The 12,787-nt window shown below is 46.7% G+C and overlaps 1 protein-coding gene across 7 annotated transcripts in view; it reads right to left on the bottom strand.

Moving 5' to 3' along the window:
- The window catches only part of LOC147641195 (Zincin-like metalloproteases family protein), a 192,261-nt gene that overhangs the window by 63,467 nt on the left and 116,007 nt on the right, over positions 1-12,787 (bottom strand). For all 7 annotated transcript variants that reach the window (XM_086818928.1, XM_086818937.1, XM_086818948.1 and 4 more), the window contains 4 exons: positions 6,426-6,564; positions 6,244-6,298; positions 5,849-6,077; positions 4,864-4,959 (listed from right to left, as the gene is read on the bottom strand). In XM_086818928.1, the coding sequence (XP_086675054.1) occupies positions 4,864-4,959; positions 5,849-6,077; positions 6,244-6,298; positions 6,426-6,564 (519 nt within the window). The remainder of the gene's footprint in view (positions 1-4,863; positions 4,960-5,848; positions 6,078-6,243; positions 6,299-6,425; positions 6,565-12,787) is intronic.

Raw genomic sequence — 12,787 nt, 5'->3', positions numbered from 1 at the left:
CGTGAAAGGTCCCAGAAAGCCACTCATGCGGAATAGCTACATCAATATGATCAATACGAATGCGAGAGCCCCTAAAATGGTCAGTGGATGCAACTCTCCGCTCCTCCGAAAGACTCTTAAAGGTCTTCCAAGCAAGAACTGTGTATGCGCATCTCTCCCATTCTAACCATTGCATATAACGAGATGCACCAAGTGGCCGACCAGCCTCATCCCTAATGAACTCGTTCCACATAATAGGTTGTCGGTCAGCCTCGTCCAAACACCTAGAAAGCCTTTGTCGCAAAAAATATCTCATGCTTCTCCATGCTCTGACAATAGCTGCAATAAGAGGGGAAGATGGTGCCCTAATATCAACCTCTATGAACAAAAAACGTGTGTTGGGCATCCAGTCTCTCCCGACCCTGGGTGTACATCTGGAAATCTGAGACAAGAAAAAATCCTTCCAAGGCTCAGTGCCTGGTAAGAAACCTCTGACCACAAGTTTGTAAAGCAACGCCCTGCACTGAACATCCGGATCGACAATATTCAAGCCCCCCTCTCTTTTGGGCTGAATAACTCTGAGCCAAGCTACCCTGGCACGAGTGTCTAAGGTGCCATCCAAGCCCGACCAGAGAAAATTGCAAGTCAATCTCCGCAATTGGCCAATGCATGTACGAGAGAATCACCAACAAAAGGCAATAAACCAAGCTGAGGCAAGCAAAACCTGATTAGCCACCAAAGCTGTGGAGGCTAAATCTAATCTCCTGGAGCTCCAATGGAGGAGCTTCTACCAGATACTCATAACGAGAAAATGTTATCAAAGATGCTCCTGCCGTGTAAGAATCCATTCTGGGTATCATCAATAACATCCTGCAAAATTGGCTGCAACCTGATGCTCACTGCCTTAGCAAGAATCTTATAGGCAGTCCCAACAAGTAAGGTGATAGGTCTCCACTGGCCAATCAATGTCTTATCCCCGCTCTTAGGAATAAGATAAATAAGCCCCTCAGTGAGAGAAGAAGGCATAGAACCTGTGTCCCACATCTCCTACAAAGCTTAGTCCCAATCTCATCCCAAAAAGTAATGAAAAAAACAGGGGAGAGGCCATCCTCCCCTGGATACTTACCATGAGGTAAGGCATGAAGAGCATGACTGAACTCCTGCATAGAACAAGCGGCATCTAGAGCATACGACGCGATAGTTCTCCATCTTTGAGAGGCCTGTAAGAAGTCATGAGATCTCCAAATATCAAGCATACGACGCGATAGTTCTGCATCTGAAAACAAATGATCAGGGATGCGTACATGGGGTGCTGATCCATGGCCATTCGGATCTCTAATACATAAAACCACTGGGCAAGGCAATGATCCGATTTGGAGGTGCTTGTAGCAATCAAAGTATGTTCACCTCTGTCAAGCACCCAATCATCCACATAAAATGTGTCTAACCGTGCATAGATACATCCTACATCTCTTCTCTTGTTATACTATGATAAAAGAAGAGTAGATGGACTCCTCAAAATGTCATCCTCATGCCAACACTCTCTACCATGAATGGAGCGTATAAACCTCTCCCAAGACGCTCTTTCAAGAGGATGCACCAAGCCCTCATGTCCACCTCTTTTATCCGTTGGCATCTCAACTATGTTCAAATCCCCACCCATAATCCAATGGTCGGCAAGAGGCATCAATGCAGTGAGATATTTCCAAAAGGCAATCCTCTCACCTCTATGGTTAGGAGCATAGAGGTTGAGAATACCAATGCGTGTAGTACCCTGCTTAAGAAGGATCCACTGCGCTCTCACAGGCAAAATGACACCATGTCCAATGATGCAAGGCAAGATCAAAGCTGAAATAGAGATACAAACACCACCCCTGGTACCAACAGCCGGTGACCAAAAGATGTGTCCCGAGAGAAGCTTGCCTGATCTCCCACACTGACTAGCATCCAGTTTATGCTCTTGCAAGAGCAATATATCCATAGGTCCACCTGTGATTGCACAATGAAGCTGGGTTTTTACAATTTGTTTCCGTCCACGCGGAAAAAAACCCCCAAGACCCTGAATGTTCCAAGAGACAATCCTCATAAAGACTCAGAGTAGGAACGACCAGATCTCCTGGTCGACAAAGAACCCCCTTTAGAGGCGGAAGTACGTCTCGCATAGGTAAGGGAGGGAAAATCTGAGGATGTGAACCTTACCTCTCTCTCCCACTCCAGGGAAAAGCCAGGGCTAGTCCTCAGAACTGGAGAGGTACCATGACAATGCGAATGTGCAACATCATCCTCAAGGGTGCAATCATCCTGTAACTGTAATGCAGCATCCTCCTATGAGGGATCCAAATCATGTGCCTGCAAGGCCTCATCCTCCAAAAAAGGATCAACATCCTGTGAGGCAAGAGCTACATAGGGGTTAGGGTGCTCCACAAGGGGTGTGGGTGAAGGGGCAGGTACGGGGGTCCGAGGGTGCCTGCCATCCCTAACCACAACCCAACGCTGTGTGGTCTGCTGTGGCAAAGGAGCAGCTGGAGTCTCGGCATCTGCAGAAGGCCTCTGATGGGCAGGACCACGCCGCCTCCTAGCATGGCCCCTCGATTTGGGACAATCTCTAGCAATGTGACCCTGTCTCGACGACAAATCCAACACTGGTCAAGTCTGCCTGCAATCTCCATCCTCTGGCGGAAATGACATCCGTCAAGTCTCTGAAGCATAACATGATCATCAGTAATCGATGGATCAGGAACAAGCACAAGGACCCGGGGTACACCATCAAGAGTGGCGGTAACGGCCGCGGAAGCTGAGGCGGGAGAGCTCGGGAGGATTGGTACCTCTAGAACCTGGCCAAAGGATGCCCCTATGGAAGCTAAAAGCTTCCAATAGGACCGAGGAAGAGCAGAGAGCCATAGTGAGACCAGGGTAAGGCGCTGATCCTCCACCACTGGATCAAAGCCCACCTGGTACTGAAAGAAGAAAATCTTCCTAGGACCAAGAGGAAAGGGGCTGCTAGCCAAAGCCTGAGAAGTAACTTCTGAAGAATGAAAGTCCACCTGGAAGAAGCCTCGACCAAGTAAACGAGTATCCTGAAAGTGCACAATCAGCTCCGAAGGGAGAGCTGCTAGAAGCCATTCACGGGCTGTGAACGAGAGGGGTGGGAACCATAAACTCTCGCAACAAGGGTAGACTGGACCCTCAAGGTCAATGTCGTGCTGAAGAGAGGTGAGCTCGTCTTCTGAAAAATTGATGATTCTCCCGGCCAATGGGGGTGATGAGAGATTCGCTGCAGCAGAAAAAGCCATAAGACCAATCAAGAAAAGTAGGCGGCCGACTTGAATCCAGTTAAAATAGCTGCTGGGAAAATGGGAGCAGAGGAAGGGGGGCAAAGGCGGGGAGCAGCTGGGGAAGCAAGGGCAAAGGGGCAGGCGGGGAGCAGCTGAGGGGCAGGCGGGGACTGAAGAAGGCAGGGGGCGGGCAGCAAAGGGGGGCTGGCCGGGGCAGCAAAAGGGGGCAGGCGAAGGCAGGCGGGGGGCAGCAGAGGGGCTGACGGGGGCAGCTGAAGGGCAGGCGGGGCAGCAAAAGGGGGGCTGGTGGGGGCAGCAAAAGGGGCAGGCGAAGGCAGGCGGGGGGCAGCAGAGGGGCTAGCGGGGGCAGCTGAAGGGCGGGCGGGGACTGAAAGGCTAGCGAAGGGCAGAACTTGGGCAGGCGAAGGGGGGTTGCGAAGGCGGCAGTTGGGCAGGCGAAGGCAGCAGAGGCAGGCGGGAACAGCAAAGACGCAGGCGGAGGCAACAGAGGCCAGGCGGGGGCAGCAGCGCAGGTTCACGTCACTTCAGCAGTGCAGCTCACAGTATTCGCCATCTTCGGCAAAGCTTTTGATACAGTGCCTTGGCCCGTCTCCTACAGCGCTTACAGCATCTCAGGGTCCCATCTGACATGACCTGGGCTATCATTGCCTTATATGAGTCAGTTATTGGCAAGGTGAGATGGCTGGTTGGACTATCTGAGGAGGTCTCTAGCACCATCGGAGTGAAATCTCTAGCACCATCAGAGTGAAACAAGGATGCCCACTATCTCAAACCCTCTTTGGACTTCACAAAAACACGGGTTTGAGATTAGAGATTATCAGCTCATACACTGATGTTCATGGAGGTCACGTGACAGTTTGATGGCATTTTAATGTTTCCCATGTGTTTGAGAGGTATTGTTGTCATTTGGAATTGTTGAATGCAAGACAATTGGCACACCATGAAATACTACTCTTCACCACTAGTGAACAAGTTATAAGACAATACATTGAAATCTCATCTGCCTATTTTTTTATCAAAGTTTTTCTAACAAGCCTTGGGAGAACCGCTTGTAAAAAGATGCAGGCTCTCAAGCACATCAAAGACACTCAGGACTTAAGCATCACCACTACTTCAAGTAAGAGCTTTATCGAGCAAGTGATTTGAGCACTTGACCTCAAGGAAATTCCAATTTTTGAAGGGGCTATGAGGGAGGGGTGCTATGAATGTTCCAGTCCGTATATTTTTGCATGAGTTCCTCTTGGTTATGGTTTAGCATCCCATTTAAGTGGGTATTTTGTTTTGGATGCCAAATTCCCTGTCCGTGGACAGTAGACCAGCCATGATAACACCAAGCTATATCCCATGATATTTGACTTAAAATGTAGCTCTACCCTCAAAAAAATTTGGTTCACCCACTCTAAGAAATAAGTTTATGCATGCTAGAATAACAAGACCACGTGTGTACCTGGATTTTCTATTAGATTTACAGTAGCTATTTGAAGGACAAATGCATACAAGCTGAGTTACAAATAAAGCTTTGTATTCAGGAGTTTCTATGCATTATTCTGAATCAGAAGGTGACATATCCAATGATCTAGAGGTGTACCTGAGCAAACTCATGGCGGGAAGCTATGAGATCATTGATTACACCCAGATTGCCTTTTGGAACGCTGTAACCCTCCATGTATGCTTGTTTCCTTACCTATTGTAATCCAGAGATTAGGAAACCCCAATCATTTATAATACATTATTCAAAACCCATAAAGGCTTTAAATTCCAGCCTTGTCGAGCTCAACAAGGTAAATTTTACTGGAAAACTTTCAAAAAAAAGTTCAAAATTACTGCTACTTTTCAAACTTTCCCAGCATGATTTTGATCATTCATAAGCACTACCACCTCAAAAATTACAGTTAAAATTTCTGGCACATCCTTTATTGAGGTTTACGCCGTACTTGCATGTGTTTTTAAACTGTTATCCACCTTTTGGGGAGCATGCCTCCAAAATGATCTACATGTATTATGGACTTAACCTGAATTCTGATCTGATGTGGTGCACGGAAGTGCGTCAGAGTGGACTATATCAGCTATATAGTGACCGCCAAGCAGGCTTGAGATGGGTGTCAAAAGGGGCCAGCCGCCACTAGTGCCACAAAGCATTCGCCTCATCAATGATCTAGTTGTGAACTTGCGGGACCAGCACAATTGCAAGGTGGGCCAACCAATTTGGTCAGCACATACTTGTAGCATGATGTAACCTCAGCAGATGTGATGAAATACAGTAAGTTCCAGCAATGATTTGTGACTTTTTCTATTGAATATTTTCTATTATGCAATTGAAGTAAAACCAAGTTAGCTACATGATATTTCTCTTAAAGTCAGCAAACTTATGTACAACAAAAATGAACACCTGTAGGGCAGGCTAGAAGATAGTCAAAGGGCAGACTAAGCACCCTACAACAGGCCTTAGCCCTACTTTCGTTGTACAAGCAGTTCTTTTGGAAAATATGTCCTATAATGAAATACTGCACTATGTCTCAATACCCTAAAGTCTATAATAATCAGTATCACATAGCAAAGGCTTTTGCATATACCTCTCTGTCTTTGGCCCATTTCAGAATAGAGGAGAGGTTTTCAACCTCGGTAATGACTCGCGCTCCAGACTCAATACCTTTCATATTTGTGTCTCCCTTTGACGGAACTTTGATCAAGCCATCTTTAGACCGGAATATCGGCTTGATCATTTGTTGTATGCATTTGGGAACTTTTGATGCAGGAAAGATATCAACATGACCAGGATCTCTCAAAATGTTTCCTACAAATCTGGCATTAAATCACCACATTCATTAAGGATTGTAATCTCAATCTTGGCTAAGATTAATAAAATTAACAGCATAGCCAATGCCCACAGGTGTGTGCGCATATACATACAGAGGTGATTGACAAACAAAGAGACAGACACAGAGAGAGAGAGTGTCAAGTGGCTTACTCCCGTCCAAGATGAGTGATGTGGAGATTGAGTTGTTGAACCCGCTCTAGCTTTTCTGCATGTACGCAAGCAACAACTCTCTGAATTACAGTAGCTTTTTTGCCAACTGCCATTAATATTGCACATAGCCTATAGCAGAGATAAAAGCATTAATCCTATCATTTTACAGCTGGCACACTGACCATCCGGAAGATGGACGCCACCCCGCTCAAACTCCACTCTATGTGTATGCGCAGCTCGCTTTGCTTCCTCGGTGGTCAAGGCATCTGATTGCTCTACCTTGACTATAGCATTATAAAGAATAGGATTTGTATTCAACCTCTGCAAAATGAAACAATCTACCAATTGTACTAACAGCCTTAATCAAAAAAATTCCAGTTTGCCCAACTGCTTTGGCATCAGAACTCAAAGCCATCATTGCCCTCAAAAGAAGAAATCTATCCACTTCCATGCACTTCTTGAAAAAACATGGCGGTTTTTGCCCACAGACAAGCAGCAAACAACACTAAAACATGGAATTGCTTACCATTGAACCAAATGAATCTAAAGAGTTAGGAGTTATCTCGATGGTTAAGACAATCAGTAGTTACCTAGCTACAGTGATTTACGATGTTTTTGTTGCTACATATAACGCAAGTATGTGCATGTCACACAAGCTCAAGTGGGCACACCTGCATGCACAAGCATGCCAGGGAGCGCACGGGCGCACACAGTTTTACAGATGCCATTACTATAGCACCTTGTGATCCCATCCACACCTGCAGACAAGAAAGGCTCAGGGCTCCATATGTGCACGAATGCTGCACTCTGTTCCAGCAAGGCCTTGGATCTGCTTTGAAAGGTGCTCCCAACCACAGAGAGTATGAATAAAGTCTATCAAGATGGCACTGATGGCCTCTGCAGGAGGGATGGCCCTCACCTCGATGTTCTTGCAGTACCAGGCCCACTGCCAAACCGGCCACGATATAAATCCTTCAGCTCCCAGCAGGAATTCAAGGGCACAGTTAAGGCCTAGGGAATAGCTGTCCCATTTCAAAAGGCTAAGATACTCCAAAACTCCATGCCAGGTGTCAAGCCCCTGCCATCCTTGTAGCGAAGTGCTAGGGCTGTGTCTATCACCCAAGCAAGCACTCCCCAGGAGATGAAGTAAGCACTCAGGTAAACAGATACAGGATCCATCATCATGCCTGTTGTGCTGCTGTAAAGGTACTGGTGATTGGGGGACAACCAGCCAGGTGACATGCCAAACTTGTTGCCAACCCCGATCCCACACCTGCAAATCCAATTCGGCCATGAGAAGTGTCCTTTAGTATCTCTGACACTGGAGTAGTCAAGCGCCACCTTCCCATCACGGACACGGAGCCAGCACATACCATCCCACCTGCATTGCAGTCCTGCTGAGGCAAAGGAATCTACCGTGACTCTGCTCCTGCTGAAGCCCATATAAAACTGCAGCAAGGTGTCTGCACTCCACCCTCCAAGTCTCCATGGCCCTCAAGCGTGGTACTTACAGTTTCCATCTGAGAGCTGATCCAAGGATTTTCAGGATCGTTGATTTGCTGGAGGTAGTGATGGAAAAGGATTTGAGTTGGCAACTGAGGATGTTCATCAATCAAGACCAAGAAGCAGGAGACTTGTGCATCACATTCAAAGGATGACATACAATCATTCCATGAAGCATCATTACGCATTCACGGCACAGGTATCACACTGTTGATCCATCAAACTAACTGAATCCAAAGGTTGTAAGGAGTGGAAGTAGAAATGAAGGAAGAAACAGATGCACTACGCAAAATCAGAGAAGTGGAGTGGAAATGCCAGAGGAAATAAATGCACTACAAAAAATGGGTTCATGGGATCTGGTATCATTACCTCAAGGCAAGACAGCAATAGGGTGTAACTGAATCTACAAGATAAAACATAACTCTGATGGCAGCATCGGCAGATTCAAAGCCAGGCTAACTAGTTGCAAAGGGACATACTTAATCACATGAAATTGATTATGAGGGGACCTTGGCCCCAGCGGCAAAGATGAAAACCATCAGAAGTGTCCTTCCAATACAGGGATGGTGTATGCATCAACTAGATGTCAAAAATGTATTTCTCAATGTGTACCTGCAAGAAGAAATGTATATGCTATAACCACAAGGATATGCAGATTTCAAACATAAGCATCTAGTTTGTAAGTTCTCTATAGATTAAAGCAAGCTCCTGGAGCTTGGTTTGAGAGGCGTCATCTGACATGCATTGGATTCAGAGTAGTGGTGCAGATCACTCTTGTTTGTGAAACTCGCTGATGATTATGTCATTCTAGTTTGTAAGTTAAACAAAGTTTTCTATGGATTGGAGCAAGCTCCTAGAGCTTGGTTTGAGAGGTTAACTCATCTGACATGCACTGGATTTCAAACTAATGGGGCAGACCACTCATTGTTAAACTCACTCGTAATTATGGCATTTCAATTTTATAATGTATGTAAATGATCTCATCATCACTAGCAAAACAATGAGGTTGAGAAAGCGAAGGTGAAGAGGAGATGGAAGTATGAAATAAGATCTAGATGATCTCAAATATTTCTTGGGCATTGAACTCTAGAAAACATCACATGGCTCCTGTGGAGGCTATGTTCCTAATCACTAAAAGTTAGCAATCTAGCTCAAGAGATTCCTGAAGGAAGAGACTGACAGCAGAGAGGATTGGGTCCAGTCTCTTGGCAGCCATGCGTAGCTCAAAGGCGATCAACTTCAGCTCTTCTCAATATGCCTCTGGATATTGGTGTCCTTAAGGAGGCTGTCAGGGATCGTGCGGGTCTGTTGGCAGACCATACTACTAGGGATCATTTAAAGTAAGGACAACTCGTGCATGGTCAAAGAAGCTAGAACGCAAATCTCGCCACCCTGGTTGTAAGATCCTCTCACGAAATGACCTAAATCACAGGCTCAACACAAGATTAGTACAAACAACATAGAAGGGTGCAAGCACCAACCACAATCCGTGTCTGGAGACCACCCCCAAGCCAGAGGCTAAAAGTCACTTCCAATTATTGATGCCAAATCAGCCCTAGCATCCCACACCACAAGAGCCTGCCCGTATAGGCCCTTGGCAAGACTATATGTGATCCACCATGTCCATTGCAGAAGTATCACAACTCTGGTCTAGGCCATAGTTGCTTCTCGTACCAGTACGAACCGGTTCGTATGGTATGGTACTGTACGGTACAATAATGCCATTGACCGATTGCGCCATTTTTTTCGCCCGTTTCTTGTGCCGTTTTCTGACCGTTTTGCTGCCCATTTTATGACCGTTTTCTTTCCCTTGTCTTGGGCCAAGTCTTTGGCTATAGCCTATGCATGGTTGTTTCTCGTACGGTACGGTTCGTACGATCCCCCCCCCCCACCTTGAGAAAAAAAATTCCAAATGCTCAAAAAAGATAGAAATCCTACTCAACGAAGAATTCAAATGCCCGCAATACTCCACAACTTTCATGTCCACTCAGTATTCCATATGGGGTTGTTGTGAGACCTAAAAAATCCGGCAAGGTAAACTGATCAGTAGGATGAGGAGAGAATCTTGCTACATCACTTGGAGATCCCTAGTGGTATAGGTAGGCTAGACAGTCAGATCCTCAAGTTATGTACGAGGGAGAAGATAAGGACAGGGCCATTTTGATCTACAGAGGAGTCCCTAAACCTATCACCGCTCGTATCTGTGCAAGGACGGTCTCTTAGTCAAAAACACTACATTCGGAGACCTTTGGTATCACATTACCCATGCAGGCTCTTTTTTGGAGACAATTAGGAGATCAAACTGGGAGAGACACATCTCCATGTGGTTCCTCCAGCAATGTGGACTCCTCCCCCCCCCACCCTTCCCTCACATTAGCTTGAAGCTCCATAGTTTGTAAGTGCTAAAAAAAAACTTGTACAATATCCCAAAATTTCATATCATACCAAAAATTCCCGTACAATATCATATTTTCGTATCGTGACAACTACCAGCCTATGCCATACCTATATAATGCCCACCCCCCAACCCTCACATCAACGTTGACTCTCCATGCTACATAGCTTGAGCCTTGAGCTTTGATTCCCTCGTCACACCAACCTTATGTATGGAGCAGCTTTCTGGGGGCCAGATTTATCCGATGAGGATTGGCAGCGAGTTGAGAGGCCCAAGGTCATGATGTTCTCCCGTATGATCCGCATGAAACCATCAGTCCCACACCAGATTATCCAGGCAGAGTTTGTTGCAGCCCCGATGGTAGTGGAGGCACTCTTCTAGACCGTCACATACCTTCATTGCATCAATCACATGGATCCCCACAGGTACCCGAGGCTTGCCCTAGAGTCCTCCAGACAACTAGCACTTGAGGGGCACTCTGGAGTATGGTATGCACTAGTTTCCACTTGGTTCTCAGTATATGGGCTCTGCATGGACCGCCTACCTCCCCTTCAGTACAGTTTGGACTCCCCTTTTTTCCAGCTGTCTCAAGAGGATACCAACCGGGGAAACCGACATAGTGGATCTTGTGGACCCTCAAGGAGCTACTCTGGACCTACCCCACCCGAGAGGAGTTACCTCGGACCGAGCCTCTGCACTCCAGCGTGCCCAACACCCTCGACCCCCCCGTCGGCCACGATCACCTCATCAGCTCCAGATCCAGGACATGCTCCACCGCCATCGAGCTACCTTTCCACGTGACATAGCTGAGGGAGACCTCTCGGCCATGCTCGTCATCGGAGCTGATGTTACTCCCATGTTTTTATGTTCTTAGTATTCCATGACAAGTTTCCATGGACAATTTTGTATCACCCCAGTGAGATAGCTATATTTATGTTTTCATTCTGTTTTACTTTCCATTCCATGATGAGATATGCCATGGACATTATTGTACCACTTTGGTCTCATAGGCCCATTGGGTCTTTAGTAGACGCTTAATATCTCAAAGTTGCTGCTTTCGGATGTTCCTACTGATGTATTGTAGGGCTAGATACTTACCTTCAGTTCTTTCTTTTCTTTTCCAGACAGTGTATCATATGTCACATGGTTGTAACTTTGGTCTCATAGGTCACTTTGGCCTTTTCATCTTCAGGATGATTCGGGCTAAGGCATCGGTACCCCATGAGATTATCAGAGCCGAGATGGGAGCACCACCGATCGTAGTCGAGGCTCTTGCCAAATCAGTGTCCTTCATTCATAGCACCTGGGAGCTACCCCAACACCGGTATGCACGACTTGCTTTAGAGTCCTCTCATCAGCTAGCCATGGAGGGAGACACTTCATGTTGCTATGTGCAGATAGCATCCTGGTTTGAGCTCCACCGGCTCAGTTCAGACAGACTTCCACCCTTCCAGTACTCTCTGGAGGCACCCTCTCTCACCTTGACACATTCTGAGATTAGTAGAGTCATCAAACAGGACCTCATTCAGTTGGACACTAGGAGGACATGGCTAGAGCCCTCAAGGGAGTTGGGGACGAAGATGGCTTTATATAGAGACCATCTTCTCCGCACCACTGAGGATGGATTTATACTTAGACCAAGCTACATGGATACCCATCTGTCTCATGGATTGAGGTGCACCATTGGGCAGATCCGCACCTCTTCACATCAGTTAGAGATAGAGACAGGCAGATTTAGAGGCATACCTACAGGGGACAAGATTTGTCAGCTTTGTTGGATAGAGCCAAAGACGGAGGAGCACTACATCTGTCTCGCTGCACAGCATATTATGAGATTCGAGGGCACTACCATTGCCTTTTCAAAGAGGGATTTGGACCACTGGCTAGAGTCATGGACTATTGTGATCAGCAATGCTTGGGTTTTTATCTCCTCGAGATCCGCAGGCTCAGAGAGTCCATTATCAAGAGCAGACGCCCGACTGGCAGGGAGTCCACACAGAGACAGATTACTGACTTCTTTAGAGGGACTACCCGGGAGGACACACAGCCGACAGCCCAGCAGTGGGTACCCCGTGGGACTCTAGTTGAGAGAGCTATCCAGTTGGGCAGATCTAGATGCCTGAGGGTTCGCGGATCCTCACATCGGAGACGGTGCCTACACCGGAGGATTCAGAGCATCATTGCAAGGCATCGGGCTCGTCCGACCAGGCATCTCACTATGGCAGATATCCAGGCCATCCAGCAGAGATCCATGCTAGAGCTCCTAGGATGATTACCACTCCAGCCATATACTGTTGTACTCACTGTCACTTTTGTACTCCCCCATATTCATGTATTCATGTATCCATGTACTCATGTACCCCATTTTGACTAGTAGCATTAGCTTCCCACTCTCCCTAGTTGCTGCTTCCGAATGCTCCCTACTACTGATGTATTGTAGGGCTAGATACTTACCTTCAGTTCTTTCTTTTCTTTTCCAGACAGTGTATCAGATGTCACATGGTTGTAACTTTGGTCTCATAGGTCACTTTGGCCTTTTGAAGACGTTAATATAACATTTCATTTCATTTCTCTCTCTCTCTCTCTCTCTCTCTCTCTCTCTCTCTCTCTCTCTCTCTCTCTCTCCAGCTCACGGAGGATGGGTTT

The sequence above is a fragment of the Cibotium barometz genome, chromosome 2, assembly GCF_041138505.1.
Source record: "Cibotium barometz isolate CiBa-2024 chromosome 2, ASM4113850v1, whole genome shotgun sequence".
In the NCBI taxonomy this organism is placed as follows: Eukaryota; Viridiplantae; Streptophyta; class Polypodiopsida; order Cyatheales; family Cibotiaceae; genus Cibotium; species Cibotium barometz.
Note: the sequence above shows the minus strand (reverse complement) of the source record. Positions and strands in the feature narration are given on the sequence as shown.